This window comes from Electrona antarctica (genome assembly GCF_951216825.1).
Source record: "Electrona antarctica genome assembly, chromosome: 16".
Lineage (NCBI taxonomy): Eukaryota > Metazoa > Chordata > Actinopteri > Myctophiformes > Myctophidae > Electrona > Electrona antarctica.
The window spans coordinates 24,352,745-24,369,436 of record NC_136797.1 but is presented as its reverse complement, the minus strand read 5'-3'; the positions used below and the strand labels follow the sequence as shown (position 1 = coordinate 24,369,436).

At 42.1% G+C, this 16,692-nt stretch overlaps 2 protein-coding genes across 11 annotated transcripts; one reads left to right on the top strand and one right to left on the bottom strand.

The window, feature by feature from the left end:
• Nucleotides 1–837: 837 nt before the first annotated feature.
• LOC306940137 (protein phosphatase PTC7 homolog) lies at nucleotides 838–11,828 on the bottom strand. Its single transcript, XM_079525133.1, has 6 exons — nucleotides 11,277–11,828; nucleotides 8,390–8,569; nucleotides 5,960–6,158; nucleotides 4,451–4,574; nucleotides 4,199–4,328; nucleotides 838–3,192 (listed from the first exon to the last, which is right to left on the bottom strand). The coding sequence occupies exons 1-6, from the start codon at nucleotides 11,476–11,478 to the stop codon at nucleotides 3,128–3,130; spliced, it is 900 nt and encodes a 299-aa protein (XP_079381259.1). The 5' UTR covers nucleotides 11,479–11,828; the 3' UTR covers nucleotides 838–3,127.
• Nucleotides 11,829–14,065: 2,237 nt separating this feature from the next.
• Nucleotides 14,066–16,378, top strand: LOC306939619 (uncharacterized protein). Of its 10 annotated transcripts, none has more exons than XM_079524250.1 (4): nucleotides 14,066–14,397; nucleotides 14,966–15,288; nucleotides 15,370–15,394; nucleotides 15,431–16,378. In XM_079524250.1, the coding sequence occupies exons 1-4, from the start codon at nucleotides 14,369–14,371 to the stop codon at nucleotides 16,359–16,361; spliced, it is 1,308 nt and encodes a 435-aa protein (XP_079380376.1). In that variant the 5' UTR covers nucleotides 14,066–14,368; the 3' UTR covers nucleotides 16,362–16,378. The 10 variants fall into 10 exon arrangements, with proteins under 10 accessions (XP_079380376.1, XP_079380375.1, XP_079380372.1 ...); XM_079524249.1 differs by having other exon boundaries at nucleotides 14,966–15,306; nucleotides 15,373–15,420; nucleotides 15,451–16,378; XM_079524246.1 differs by having other exon boundaries at nucleotides 14,966–15,261; nucleotides 15,307–16,378.
• Nucleotides 16,379–16,692: the final 314 nt, after the last annotated feature.

Genomic DNA, 16,692 nt, shown 5'->3' with positions numbered 1-16,692 from the left:
AAACCTTTTTTTTTTGCTTGATTGAAAAATAGCATTAGAAATTACTTTGAAATAAACAGAAGTGCGGAGTAGTTTAAAGGACATATATTTATGGGTAACTAACATACAGTACGAAAACTAATGCAATGAAAATGAATGCACACAAAGGGCATCATGTCTGAATAAGAGTTAAACCACAAATGATATTATGTTTTCATTGGAGAACTCAAGTATATGTTGCACTGGTACTCCAGCTTTTATAATTATTTATGAAGTCCTGTTTGAAGGTTTCAAGGAAGATGCTTTGTAGAGATGTCTACAATGTCTATCGTCTACTGCTGCTCGTTTTCTTTCTTTTTTCAGACTAGACAGTGACACCACATATACTGTACGTACGTTATCTTGACAGCAGGGCCCAGAGAACAGTACCCTAATGACGCGTCTATGGCTTTCCTTCTTTGGTTTTTTAAACATGCCTTGTAGTTCAGCACAGATAACCAGTCGCAAACATCTAAAGCCATACCTATGATATAACCAAATGAGAAAAAGAGGTTGCGCATCAGCAATGGTTTTCAGTGGAGTGCCAGACCCAAATCCAGTATACATCAAAAAACAGGAATTAAAAACATTCCAAAAAGGTAGCACATCCAAAAATTAAAAAAATAAATAAAATTAATTCGGCTATGCAGCCTTCATCAGAGCATATGCTCTGATGAAGGCTGCATAGCCTAAACGCGTAAGCGTTCCTTTTTGGTGTGTGCCAATAAAGAAATGGAAATGGGAGTACTTTGTCCACCGCTTGTTTAATTTTTGGATGTGCTACCTTTTTGGAATTTTTTTAATTCCTGTTTTTTGATATGATATAACCACTAGTCTGTGAAATAAGTTTAGGCAAGGAAGTGGAAGTGAAATCTCTCAGAATACTTTCATGAAAAAGACCGCGGGACATCAAGCACGAGTGTATACGCGGAGGATTTTACAGTACTGTTACAGGTTTTGCTTGCTAAAAAAAGTATAATGATGTAGGTAAATAACTGTGTCTTTGGTGCAATTGCTCTTAAAACATCTTCCAAACCACATGGACAAGTGTGGGCAGCATATCATCAGTTATAAGAAAGGGAATGGACAAAATACCAAGACCAGGACAGCATCATGAATTTGAAGAGCATGACTCCATTAAATCCAGCGCACATTTACATACAATTAATACAATCATGATGACCATGTTCACGTAGATCATGTACAGGTATACACAGACAATTGCATTACAAAATAGAAGCAGCAAATTATTACAAAGGGTCAGGAGATCAAGAAGTGGAAAAAAGAAAAATATAAACACGCACGCACGCACACAAAAACATACACAAACGGAAATAAATCACACTCATTGCGCAACATCTGATTCATATTAAGATAGCATTCAAATCTTTTAACCATCCATCACACTGTCAGATGACACTTGGAAATCTTACTCATAAAACTAAATAACAAAGCTACAAAAATAAATCTTTTGTTTCATTTCTTGCCTGACCTATCTTTGCAGTCATAAGCATTCCCAGATGCTAGCTTTGCAAAATAACAAGTGTCAACATTAAATATATCTCACAAATTCAACAGCTTACACATACTCAGACATATGACATACACACACGCACACACACCTCTCCACATTACAGACACCCCAAGAACCTGCTGTGGACTGTGAACATGCACAACCCTCATGGCACTGCTGTCAATCTCAGCAGACATCTTATTTATTTTAGCCAGTGGAAGTGCAGGATTGATAAAGCTTACTTCAAGATCCGATCCATTAGCTAAAAACATATTTCTGGATGCATGTGTACTGTACATTGTTCAAAATACCGGTAGTTATATAACTCTTTGCTTTAACAACCAAAGCAATAAAACCATGTAAAGGCCAGTACATACCCCTAAAACACAATAAACAATATTTACAATGCATATGAACGTGTACACCAATGGATCCATTCTGTAACGGGCTACGCCATGTGACAAAAACATATTTACCCTTCATTTATAGGATATATACTTAAGATAACGCACTCACTAGGTACTGTATTCCATCAAACCAAAGCGATGGACCCAAACCCTCACTTCTGCATCTCCAAACCGTAGCTCTCGATACCATTCTCACATCCATAAACCGGTCTTACAAATCCATCTTTCTTATAACCCCCACATCAACAACATTGGACATCGTCTAAAACAGTGGTGCACAAACTGTGTGTCACAACCACTTTATTTTTAAAATGAAAAGGTTAGCAAAAACTTGGGTTTTGCATAAAGAAAGAAGCTTTTGGTCAAAATTATTATCTGTTCATTACTGGAACTTAATCATTTTCCTTAGATTCTAATGATCAAAAACATGTATGAATATGAATACTACAATGGGTAGGGTTGTGACACCGAGAAGCACGAATCAATATTTCTGGATCAATGCTGAAAAGGTTTGTGCAACCCTGGTCTAAAACACAAAGACACAGCCACTCGGTTTCATTAGGCAACACTACCAAAACAAAGTTAATTTATCCACTTGTAACAGAGATAAATTAACCAAGGATTTTACAGTGTACTTTCCAAAAGAAATCCAACCCATGGCTTACTCCTCTTGATGATATCACATTTATAAATGAGGGCTATACGTCAAAGTTGGCCGCCTTAAGCCCGATTTATACATAGCTGAACACCGGTGTCGTGCACTGAATGTAGCAGATATACAAGCTCACAATGCTTGTATGCTCACAATACAGATTGTGAGCTTGTAGTTAGGCTATTTGCGTTACACAACAGACAACACCGGCACGCAACTAAGTATAAGTCTCACTCACATTACCTAGGAAGTGTTCAACACAATGCAACAAAATATCCCCTAGCCCACTCTTCTCAGCTTCACATGCTTCATGATCAACATGAAAATATCCTACTGTAGCTGCCCGCTTCCCGTCAACCTTTTGAGCTCCAGCACTAAAACGGACAACCGGGTAGCCTTCAGTCCCACAGTAAGGAGTGTGTGGTGTGGGGTCGTGACTCCCCTGTCAGCCCCAATGGAAGCAGTGCAGTTGAGAGGGCCACAGGTGGAAGACTCGGGCAGAGAGAAAGGAACGATCAGCACACACTCAAACACACATTAGTCTGACTCTGCATATTCAGCCACAATGGACAGCAGCACCGTAATATCATCTGGTTTCCCTCCTGCAGAAAAAACGACAATGATAAGAATTTGACAGGCCTGAATCATTTTAGGGACAAGTCCAATTCAAGTACAAAATAAATCAATTGGTGTTTGACCAATTAATGAACAGGTTCATGCCTAAAGAATTTCAACTACTTCTTAACACCTGTAAACCTGTGACATGACAATTAAAGTGACTTTCATTCTAATTTTGTAGCCTATGTCCAAAAATCTGTCTTCTTTAGGCTGGTGCACAAGAAAATGAAGGGTATACAAATAGTAAACAGGTACAGTACTTGATTATTTTGTCATGGCTATTACACAATCTGTATTTATGTTTTAGATTCTCCAAATCCACGATTCAATTTGAAAGTCATGATTTAATAGTCACTACTGAGCACTATAAATGGGGAGCATTTTCAATCTCAGTCATCCTCAAACGTATTAACTGCCGGAACAGTCTGCAGCCACTGACAGCATTTTCACTAATCTTTCAAGACCCACACAATATTTTGTTCTATGACTATGTAAACACCAAATGTCAAAAGAAAGAAGAGTCTCTACTCTCATCTGGAAAAAGTGTGTTTCCGTGATGTTCCGTTCTTTAGTTAGTTTAGCCGAGTTGAATAATCTTGGCAGTCAGTAATTTAGCTTATAATTTAGCTTTCAATTGTACTAAAAATCATGGCTGCTGTCAGCAGTCATGGTGATTCGGCAGTAATTCTCTTTAATACTTTAAGTGCACAGAGAATTACAGACCTTTTGCCAGCACAATGTATCTTCATTCTGTGCTGTTGACAGGTCAGTTCTCTTTGCACCTATTCAATGTTTTTTAAGATGTCCAGCGTGCTCCAGCCTTTTCGATGGTTGGGTCCCTGTCTGAGAAATATAATACACACTAAACTATACTGTATATAACCTATATATAGAAATTCCCTTGTGGATGCTGGGTGGGTGGACGGTGGACGTGGAACAGGAACATGGTCTTTCAAATGGGAATATAGTGATAATTGAAATTTGACATACCTCTTACATTCAGGCCATTGGCACAGGCAAACTGTGCAAAAGGGGACATGTAGTTGGGGTCATAGGCTAGGTCATGAGCCTGCTTTGCAATGCTCTGTGCAGTCTGCAAGACGCTGTCATAGTTGGTGGTCTGAAACAACATTACAATGCATTACAACATGGAGAAGGCATGTTTTCTGAATAATACTTATAACACTGAGCTGCATATGGATTGCTGCATGATTTATATTTATGGACTCCCAAAAGTGCCACCTTGAGTTTCTTTAGCTCCTGCAGAATCATGTAATCTGGCATGTTGTCAAAGAGGCCATCGGTGGCAGTGAGGATGATGTCACCAAGCTGGACATCAAAGGAGGAGCTGTCGGCTGCGTCAGGGCTGGTGGAAAGACGAGGGCACAGACAGGTCGGTCACAGGTTATTAAACAGTAGCATGCGGAAGGAGTACTGCATGAGTACTATCTAGGTGTAAGGTAATTCTCTCAAGTCTTGAGGGTGGTTGGGATGGTAGTCACACTCACAGCTGACTCTAAAGCAGCATACCATGTTTATGTCATCTCAAGTCTGCTGCCTTTGCATTAGTGATGGCATAAGGTTTAGCCCCTATTAAAACTGCCATGGTAGGAAACGGAATGTTGCAACACCAATTACTGCTACTGAATGCATGCAGCCAGCTTTTGTGTGCTTGTTATTACACTTTCTTTGCAATTGCACACAACAGGCTCTCAGGCACAATAGACTTTCACACAACAAAAGATAATGATGGATATCAACAAAGATGGAACTATTTTCCCCCAGAATGGATGTTGTATATCTGTGCTTGGCCTGGGATGCAATACAAGTAACACAGTAAGTTTACTTGAAAACAGATATACAGTACATGAAAAGTTTTAACATATATATACCCATCTTAGGGGCGACCAGATAGCCGAATGGTTAGGGTACATAGTCTGCATACCACATGAGCTATAATTTGCTGTATGTCACTCCACTGCTCTCTCCATGTTTTGATTCTTGTCTCTCTACAAGTCTTCACTCGCACCCATGTGAAGTGAGGGGCGCTCTTATCATTATACATCATCTCGTGAACTCAGAACAACTGAATTTATGTGATTGGTTAGCCGATGACGTAAATTTTCCCTTCATTGTCAATGGCATTTGAGACGTGTGGGGAAAAGAAAAGAAAAGAAAAGAAAAGAAAAGAAAAGAAAAGAAAAGAAAAGAAAAGAAAAGAAAAGAAAAGAAAAGAAAAGAAATCTTATTTCAAGATTGTTTAAAAATGTAGCAGAAAAAAAAGATTGAAAAGAACCACAACAGGGTACACAATAAAGTCCACCCTCTGATTGTCCCCCTGGGGTTCGGTGTCTTCAGTATGTGACCCCACACACTGTTGGCATAACAGCTGAAGTGAAGGTATGTTGTCACATGCTAGTTCAGTAGCACATGTTGGCAGCACATAGGGAATCATGTGCATCGTAGATCAAGTTGTAAATGACTACAGGGGGAGGGGAGATTTTGGGGGTCACAGCATCATGTGACTTACTCTAGCTAATAATGGAACCCATAAAGTTAACTTTGTCTGAAACCATGCAAAGGCCCTCGGTAGTTTGTAATTTCTCCTCAATTTCTGCTAGTGACAAATAAGCAGAGAGACAGGAAAGGTTGGAATGGGAAGATGACATGCCTATATGACTATAGGCATGTCATCTATGTCATCTATGCATCTAGGCAGATGCTATGTGGTTAAACGTTAACAGTACTGACCTATCACTGAGTACCACCCCTTCAGCCCCCGGGGGGGGAATGGACAGCTGAAAGGGAGTGTTGAAGTAGTGCTGTTGCTCATCTGATCGGTGTACCACCTCTCCTGCTCGCACCACCAGGAATCCCGAGTCACCAAGGTTACACGTGTGCAGTCGGTGACTTCGACGATCTAGAACCACAATACAGGCTGTGCTGCTCCCTGGAGACATGAGAAAGATTGATAAGCGTATGGATAAAGAGAGAGAGGGGCTATTTGGTGAACAAGATGAAGGGCCCAATTTTCCACAAGGCGCAAGACAGCCCGAGGTGCAGCACAATTATGTTTGCTATTTTGCTACCAACATAGTTGTACATTTCCTACATTCCCCACATTCACCAAATAATCTTGTCCCCAACTGATTGTGATAGAAACATAGCCTTTTCAGAAAACTGTCAGGATTTAGAAGAAATTCATAGAATCGTTCCCAGATATCAGAGATCAGATTCTAAAAATATCTTCTACAGTTTTCTGAAAAAGCTATGTTTCTATGTCAGTCGTTCTTCGATTTTTCAAAAATAGCAGACCTACAAGCTCGTAGATCTGCTATTTTTCAATAGCTAAAGCATAACATAATGCTAACACCAAAAGGGGTTCCCACCCAAAATGGGTTAATACCAGCTCCAAGTTGGTCTTAAGTCCAGTGCAGGCATTTCCTTTCTATTTACAAAGTGCACGATTATCAATAAAGCCTTTAACGTGAGTGCCAGTTTTCTTCGCACTAATGAAAATTGATCAAAAATTTAAGAAAAAAAAGAAGCATAATTGTGCTGCAAGAAGCCGATAGTGGAGGAGGTACATTTGAGATGAAGTCAGGCTGCACTCGAGCTGACAAAAAGGCCATGTTCCTTGTCATACCTGTTACTTGAGTGATCGCCACTCAAGTAAGAGCAGTCCTAACAGCCCAGTAACCTTGAGCACTGACTGTCAAGCACACACCTTGTCACTAGACCTTTTGATAAACATCGTGTCAAGCGGGTTAACATTTAGTGTCAGCTCTGGCCGGATTCCAGACATACTGAATCTCAGTAGAAATGTGACCTCTATCACGTTTGACATGACAGCTTTTAAAGTCTGTTTGGCCCAGTGACAGCTAGTCAGCTACAGTTCCTTTCCTATGCCTTTAAGATAGTTTGGACCATGACATGCAATGTAGATCCGCATTAAGGAAGGGTCAAGGGCACAAGGTTTGTCCTTATGACCTCGCTGAGTCTCAGCGCCTGGGCTGAATGAAATACAATCTGATCACCTTCAAGTAGAGTTTGTTACTTCATCGGTATTACACCATTCAACAGAACTAACATTGAGGTCTACTGTTCCTTCTAATTACATGTATAATCCTGTTCATTCTAAGGATTTGTGCAAAGGTAGTAGTGTTAGCGAATTATGTTTACATAGCGGAAGAACATGGTAATTTGGTATGCTGGGCCTCTGTCGACTGTCTCTGACTCATCTTGCAGCTATGTTATTTATGTCACTGAACCGTTTAAATTGGTAGCTTTATTCTGCTATTGACTTGCCTGTGACTGCCATACAATGTCAGTTCATGGTTATATTTTGTATTCTTTAATGTATTTCTCTTGAGTTTGGGTTTCCCATGTATTTGATAACGGAAGTAGCTAATTCAGGTGATTTCCGGTGGATTACCATATGTAATCCATATATGTAAAGCATGTTTGCACCTCCGTGAGAGGGATGTTTGTATTAAAGCAGCGTGGTGTCGCTGGCACGGTATGCATGTTGTCTCAATGTCAAGTCAACACAAGTTATGTCTTTGGTTTATGTTAGGTTTTCAATATGAGTTTAATTGATGGATTGTTTATTGTTACAGTTTGTTGTGTTCTTTGGGCTCCTACTACTGCACGCATTCCCTTCACTGCACTATGCTGCCAGTGAGGTACGGTAAATTCAAAGTGTATTTGCTTTGTTTTCTTTGTTTCACATGTGTTAAATGTGTATGGTTTTTCTGATCGTTATGTTTTACACAGTTTGACACTGTGTTTTACACAGTTTGATGTTGGTTTGTTGGTTTGAAGAAGTTGGTCTAATAAACCACCAGTAGAGAACTACCGACTCGTTCTTGAGTGATGGGAGTGACATTGCCATAAAGTAAGTAAATAGATGTCCCGATACCATTTGAACATAATAATAAAAAACGTACGTCTACCAAACCGGAAGTTAACGGTTTACGTTTGTCTGACTTGCCACATGCTACGCTAAGCTTTGACCGTTTGCTAAAAGTGAGTAGGTAGGCTACTGGCACGGCTGTTTTGAGCTGCTTGCTGCATTCTTGTATTTCACACGTCAGTCAGGGACTAGTATTTGCAAATATACTGTGACAAAAATACCCCTTTTCCCTATATGTGTGTGTACTGTGTACTACCTATACTCACCCAGCAGGGGTACTTTGTTCTGTAGGAGCTCATAGTAACCAGAGGTGAGGATGGTCACTGGGTTAGTGGGTACGAACCGGCCTTCCTTCACCAGTCGCTCACATGTCCTCATCAGAGTGGCAGAGAACTGGGAGGGGTCGACGCCATAGTCACGCCAACCACCCACGCCATCTGCTACACCTGATGGTAAAATAACAACATTAATTTTAGTAACGATGTCACTCATGTCAGTGTAATACACGCATGACTGACTGGTATAAAAAAAATGATTCAATTTTCTTCCACTTAGTGTAGGACCCAACATATTACCGGTATGCGTTTCACCAATTGCAATTCCATTGTCGTTTTCCCAAAACAAAACACCAGGATAGAAAGTCCATAATAAATGGCAAAGTAGTTCACAATCCATAAACTCATTATTTCTAGAGCGGTTAGTGGCTGCAGTTTTACACTGGATATACTGAATCCAAATGGGTAACTAACTGGTGGTCAGGTCACTTTCACATTCTTTGAACATTTATAACTTGTAAGGCTTTGTTCAGACTGCAGGCAAATGTGATTTCTTTCAAAAAACCTGTCTTTGGACTGAAAGTCCAAAGACAGGTTTTATACACTGTTATTTGCAAGTGATCTGAACTGCATATGCAGACATCTATTCAGACCTGAGATCTGCAGCGGTTGCTGCGGTAACAGTAACAGCATGACATAGCATAGCAGGTGTTGTGTGAGTGAGTGTTGTTCTGCCACTGTTCTGTCACGGAAATAGCAAGAGTGTCAGTGATGCAATGTGTTCATTTCCGTTTTTCAGATGTTTGTTGCTTTCTCACAAATTCTACAATAAAGTGCACGAGTATATTGAACATTTTACTTTAGTGTCCTTTCATTTCTGCATATGAGGACACCACTTTTTTTCAATGTGAGCCATTAGGTAGCATACGCAAACACCCAAATGACATTCAACATTGACATAACGTTTATCATTACAATTAAATATCCAATATATTGGACACACTGGTTAAAGGCACCAGAGGTAGGGGACGGGTAACATCAGAAGATATGCCTCAGATAAACCCCATCTCTGCCTATAATCCCTCTCTTACCTGAGAGAAACTAAAACTATGAATTGTTTCTATTTGTAGTGCCCCAGGAAGAAATATCCCTAGTAAATACGGTAAACGGAGGAGAAAGGGCCATGGACAGTTGAGCACACAAGCTGGGACCTCTGCATCCTCCAAGGTTTGCAGGAACGCACTTCAGAAGGGTGACAGTCAGAGGGCAGACTAAAAATCACACCCGATTCCGGCGAGCCGCCCCGCGTCCGAAACGGTTGAGAAATGACAGAGTTAGCGTGTGGGGGTCCCTCTACTGTACTGTACTGTACTATACTGGCACACCCAAAATCACCATATATACAGTTAATATGTGCGTGTGTGTTTGTGTGTGTGTTAGGTTGCGCACAGGTGGTGAAAAACAACCATGCTGTTTTCGTGCTCAGACGCACCCAGCCACCCAGGCAGGCAGGCACCCACCCACACACACACACAGTCACTTAAGGAAGTGGTTGCACCACTTAAAAAAAGCTTTAAGGACCACTTCACCACTTTTCAACCTGCCTTCATATAATTGGTCCTCACTAATATTCATGATAAAATAGCACCATTTTTTTCCTACTCAGTCTGTGTCTCATAGGAGGGCTGTGGGCATGCAGTTCAGAAACCCATCCACCAGTGACATCATCGATGGGGAATCCAAGCTAATAGAAACTGCAGTCTTTCTAGTCCTGAAAAGTTGCAATGCGAAAATGGAAGCCATCATTCTCACGATAATAAAAATCTAAACATTTTTGTAAAAAAAAATCGGCGGACGGGTTTCTGAACTGCCCACAGCCCTCCTATGAGACACAGACAGAGTAGAAACTTTTGTCATTTTATCATGAATATTAGTGAGGACCTATTATATGAAGATACTGAAAAGTGGTGAAGTGGTCCTTTAACTCTCTATCCAAATGACAATGCACACAAAAAAAAAAAAAAAGATCAAAAGACATTTCAGTTACAAATGTTGACTAGAGTCCCGTTATTTAGTCGTTAATTTCCGTCTAGGGTTTTACTGCTCAGTGCTTAGATCCGGTCAAGAACCCACCTACTGTATACGGGTAATTTGCGCATACACATACATAAACGCCCGCAGACCGTTTCCGTATCCGCTCTAGACCGGCTACACAACCAGAAAAGTGAATTGACTCCATCGTAGTAAAGGACAGGGCAATTCAAAGCCAGCTCTACTAGCTAGGTAGCTAACAACGTTAGCAACATGGCTGCCTCCATGCGCTACCATTCTGACCTTTATTCTAAGTAACAGTTTAGGCTGAAACGTTGATCTATTCTGACCTTGATTTAATGTATTTGGAAAGGCCTTGCGTTTCTCTCGATCTGTGAGTTTATTTCAGATTGTATTTGCCGTGGGTCTTAACACGGATCTCTTCTAGGTGAAAGGTCATTTCATGTTTTCAACCTCAATAAAGCATTCTTCAAATGTACAAATATTTAACTCATGCACACACATCCTAACTAAAGTGTACATTGAGCACTGTGTGAACTTTGTCAAATGTGGCCTTAATTGCGTTGTTCCCATGCTACTATCAAGGTTTTACTGTAAAGGGGGGTGGGCTGGGGGTGGAGAACTTGGAGAAGGGTCTGTTTTGTTTTCATTCGATCGTGCACGTGTTGGCATCGCTCACTGACTGAAGGTCATCCAACCACAACGATGCATAATATTGACTCACTTCAGTAGGACTGAGCGTAACGTATAGTAGTGGATCAATACATTTACAGTCAGATATGAACGTTTACAAATATATAATGATGAATGCAGGCAAGCCACGTACCCAAGACATCGGCGGATTTGTTTCGTGCTATGAAACAGGCGTCGTCCCCATAGCACATCCCTTTCTTCAAGATCCCCTTGCGAAAGTCCTTCCCGAAGCCACAACTGGCCGTGACGAGACTGTAGTCCCGACCGTCCGTTTGAGAGAGTCCGCCTAGGACAGCCCTGGCGACCAGTCTGCCATAAGAGAGCACGGATAACATCCCCCTTCTTTACAGCCCCCTCCAAAACTCCACTTTCGTCTTCTTCTGGGACAACCTTCACACAACGCTCACTTATTCGCCCATTAGTCGGTCCAATTTTGCGGAGGAGAAAGGAAAAGAACGACACGGAAACGTTCACTGTCCGACTGATTACGATAACGCTACTGTATTTATGTTTTGGTAGATTTCATAAACACGGTTCCTCCGGTGTGCACTATTCTTCCAGACATGTTTCCACTCTATCCTAGTCCTACGCACGCACATGCAACAACACACACACAGGGCTGCTGCTGGGCTCAGCAACTCAGTGGGCTGCTGCCAGTGCTGCGTACTAACTTCGCGTCACCACCAGTGTTGCCAGGTTTTGAGAGAGAAACAAGCAACTATGTCTATGGAAATAAGCTCAAAAGAAGCGAACCATGATGAATTCCTGTTCTGTTCTTTGGCTATATAGAAGTGTCTATTTGTACGTCTCTAAATGTTTTGATGAATTGAACATGGTGGACCCTCTTGTAAACAAGTGTAATGCTTAATTGGGTCGTCCACTCACAGTTAACAGTCTTTGTATTGAGTTTGTGCTTGAAATGTACTGTAATTCTGCAAACTGTTCATAAATATTTCAATCAATCAAAACCCTGGGGAATGGCTATTTGAAAATAATCATTGTATGGTACTATGGGGGTAACCTGACTCCGCCAGATGGGGGATTGATTGATTGCCCTGGACCACTAGGCCAGCGGGCGCCTGCTGAGGGCCTTTTCAACCTGCAGTTTGTTCCAGTCTGAGACCAGCAGAGAGAACAGATGGTGGAGGTGAATGGAACACTCCCCCCGCTTGCACCTCCCCCCGCTTGCACCTCCTGGTACCACAGCACCTCTAAGGCCCTAAAAACAAGGCTCCATACTTCCCAAAACAAACTGGTCAGGCTACTACTTGGCCTCACCCCTGCCCACTGGAATGGCTTAGGGTTGACGACAGAGTACAGCACCTTGCAATGGGTCTGGTCAGGTCCACAAGATTCGCTACACCACCAAGATACCCATGTACCTGTCTAAATACTTCCTTAAGTCCACACCCACAACACCAGAGGGAGTTCAACAAACCATGTGCAACCCAGATTTGGCACAAACAAGGGACTAAATTCATTTCGCTCCTATGCCACCAAAATGTGGAACGCCCTACCAACAGTCATTAAGACATGTGAATCCCTTGACTCCTTCAAAACTGCTCTCAAAGGGCACCTACGGACGGCTGCAATTCGAAACTGGCCCCCGTAAAATCTGAATCCCCCACCCACCCCTGTTCCCCCTCACTGTATATTATATGTTTCTTTTCCCTTTTTACCTCCTATGATGATTTCCTTTTGACTATATAGTTGTGTATATTCGTACGTCTCTAAATGTTTTGATGAATTGAAAATGGTGGGCCCTATTGTAAACAAGTGTAATGCTTTATGGTGTCGTCCACTCACTGTTAACAGTTTTTGTATTGAGTTGTACTTGAAATGTACTGTAATTCTGCAAACTGTTAATAAATCAATCAATCAATCAATCAATCAATCAATCAATACTGATTAAGAGTTGCTGCTTCCACGGCATTGTGTCCTTATGTTGCCCTGTTTATGTATTGTTGTTTTTGTTTTTCTTTGATATTTTAGTATTTCTTTGTGTACAGCACTTTGTTTCAACCTTGTGGTATAAAAATGTGCTTTATAAATAAAGTGGATTGGATTGGATATGACTGTTTTGTGACAGCTGACAGCCAGCCTTATGAATTCACGCTTCACAACATCAGGAAGCCCAAATAAGCAACTTTACTATACTTTAGAAACAAGCCAAAAAAATAAACCCGCAAAGTACCATTTGCATGCAACTTTACAGAAAAGGAAGCCCAACGTCGCTTATAATAAGCGAACATGGCAACACCATGGTCACCGCCCAGGCTTACAGAAGTACCAGTGGAACGCCTGATTTCCGCTCAGTGCTCAGATCCGGTCTAGAGCCCCGCCTGTTCTGTAATCATAGCCTGTAATGCGCACACGGGCCGTTTCCTTATCCGCTGTGGACCGGATCCGCAACCTGCAAAGTGACTTGGTCCTCTGTGTCAAGCTCGATACGGGTCCTCCTCACTATCCTGACGTCATGGCTTATTTGCACCATAAATAAATAATCAAATCTGATGTGCGTTTATTCACATTTGCATGGTGCACCTGCACTGCAGTCCTGAACCGCATATCAATAGTTATCTATAACCAAAAGTATATGTGGTAATTCTATGTAAAACAAAATATATGATTTTTAAAATATACGTAGCCTATTGATTAAAAATGAACACAAATTAAATTATAAACTCCACTCCACTCCAGTCCACACCAACACTGGAGTCGTCAGTCTGGAATTCCTTGTAGTAGGTGATTGAGTTCAACTTCTAACACAACATTTAAAAAAAATAAACTTTCATGGCTACTTCACTTCTCGCGTGATTATGACCATGGTGTTATGCTATGACCTAACCCTCCAAACTAGGCTATGCTCTGGACTCAGTCTGGTCCATATAGGCTATGACCATGGCCACCATTAACAAGAACACGTGAGATAACGTTAGCGCAATTAATATAGGCTACACCAAATTTGTTCATTACATTATATGCGTAAGGCGCAAGAACGACGAGTTTAATCATGTAAAACAGCCCGTTATTTGTCAATTTTACAATTTACATAGGTTGTAACGCTATCCGACACTGTCCGCAACGCTGCGCAGTAAATCGAGCACACCCATTCTGAAGCACCCATACAGCACAGCCAGACAGGAGTCAGGACCAGAGCCGCCTCTCCTCTATCCGAGCCTGTGATCCGACCGCACATCAGCGGTTGATGAAAATCCTTCGAATATGAGGCCACCAGCAACCACCAATTTGGGGTAAGACAATTCAAACACACACAACGGTAATATATTTAACGCCGCAATGTTATTTAAATGTAATATCGGGCTTATAGCGAATGCTGCGATGAATGACGCATATTATCATCATGGTAACGGACAAAGCTTACTGCGTTGTTCCAAAACAATCCGTTCGTGTCATTGCCACTGTGGGTGTGGGTGATGATGACGGCCCGCAATTTCCGCAAAATATATTTATATTTTTTACCCACAGCCATGGAGGTAAACAGAGAATAGGCCTATAGCCCCATGAATCATGACAAGGTCATTAATGATTATGGTTGCCAATCAAGTAGCCTATACGCCATTATAAATGGAAAACGAAAGAAAAACATAATTTTCACTGGCTGGTCCAGTGAAAATACACCATACAACCATATCATTTGAAAGGAAATTAAATTCACTGCAAAGGTTACAGAAGAAAACAAGAGTCCTCTCTTTTGTGATGACAATTAGGCCAACGCTATTTGTTTATATTTGTAAGTAATTGCAATGGGCTGATTTTATTGTCATGGCGCATTTCACCAAAATGCTTTCCTTACTTTAGGTACGCGATGGGAAATCTGTACAAGGTGGTTCTTGTGTCTCTTCTAATGATTGCTGTCCTGCACACTGACCTAACATGGGCCGTCAAACGCGGCGGCAGCAGTGGCAAGAAATCTTCCAGTTCCAGCAGCAATAGAGACCGTAGCTCATCCTCCCCAAAAACACCAAGAGCAAAAAACACTAATGTAGGTAACTACCCCAGACAGCAGCCACCACAGCAGCCCTATCCTGCAGGTGGAAGTTACCCTGGCAGAGGCACCAATCCTGGAGGATATCCCAACCAGAATCCCGCAGCAGGTGGCTATCCCAACCAGAATTCAGCAGGTGGCTATCCAGCTGCAGGTGGTTATCCAAACCAGAATCCTGCTAGAAGCAATCCCGGAGGCTATCCCAACCAGAATCCAGCAGGTGGCTATCCCAACCAGAATCCAGCAGGTGGCTATCCAGCCGCAGGTGGTTATAATCCTGCTAGAAGCAATCCCGGAGGCTATCCCAACCAGAATCCAGCAGGTGGCTATCCAGCCGCAGGTGGCTATCCAGCCGCAGGTGGCTATCCAAACCAAAACCCAGGCAGAGGGAATTATCCAAATCAGTACCCAGGTGCTGGAGGCTACCCTGCAGCAGGTGGAGGTTATCCGGTCAGAGGGGGGAATACTGGACAGGGCTATGGTCAGGCTGGTGCATATCCAGGTGGCTACCCGGGTGGAGGAATGGGGGGACAACCCAATTGGAACCCAAATAATCAGATCCTCAGTCCCCGCTATGGTGGAGGAGGCTACGGATATGGTGGACACGGCGGACACGGCATGGGAGGGTCTCCTTTCTCGCGTTCTGTGCACAGTATGGGACAATACCCCTCAAGCAATTCTCAGGGCTTTGCAAAGAAAGCCATGATGGCAGCGGGTGTTGGAGCTGTGGCAGGAATGGCGATAGGCTATGGGTTAGGACGAATGCCTCGACCACATGTTCCACACAACTTCCGCAATCACGAAGAAGAGCAGAATTACAACAACGTAATGTATCAGCGATATGGCTCCAAATCCACAGATGAAAATGACTTTGGGCGTGATTACAACTACAGCTCTCCTCCTCCAATGAAGTATGACACCTTCATGGATACCTGCATGAAAAGGACGGATCTCATTAAAGGCGGAGGTGATGAGGAAGGTGACGACACAGTTGGCATTGAGGAGGTTGGGTACCCGGCCCTAATTGAGCAACTTAAGTCCCGGCGATGTGTGGAGCTTTATGTGGTTTACTGTGAGCCCTATCTGCAGAAAAAGACAGCTGAGCAGCAGATGGCCAGCCCTAGCAAGAGCAACCCTCTGAGCTCTGGGCTGATTCAAATTTTCACCTCCATCCTCATGCTTGTGAGTAGCATGCTCCTGCTTCAATGAACAAGCAGCCTATTGATTGTCATATACATATTTCACTGTACTGCGGCACATACTGTTGATGAATCATTCCATAAAGACTGCAGTTTATAGTTGTATTTGTGTTTAGGTTTTAGTGCTGTCGTTTAGTTATCACACACATGAGTAACTTGGAAGAACACCGGAAAATATAAGGGAAAGAAAATTCTTTGTACATTTCTAAAACACTTTTAAGGATAATATTATTTGTTTTACTTATGGCACATTTTTATGTTGTGCACTAATAACACTTTCAGGGTATGGTCTGCACGGATTCTGCCAATGCAGTTTGGTATGACCACACCCTGAGAGGCCT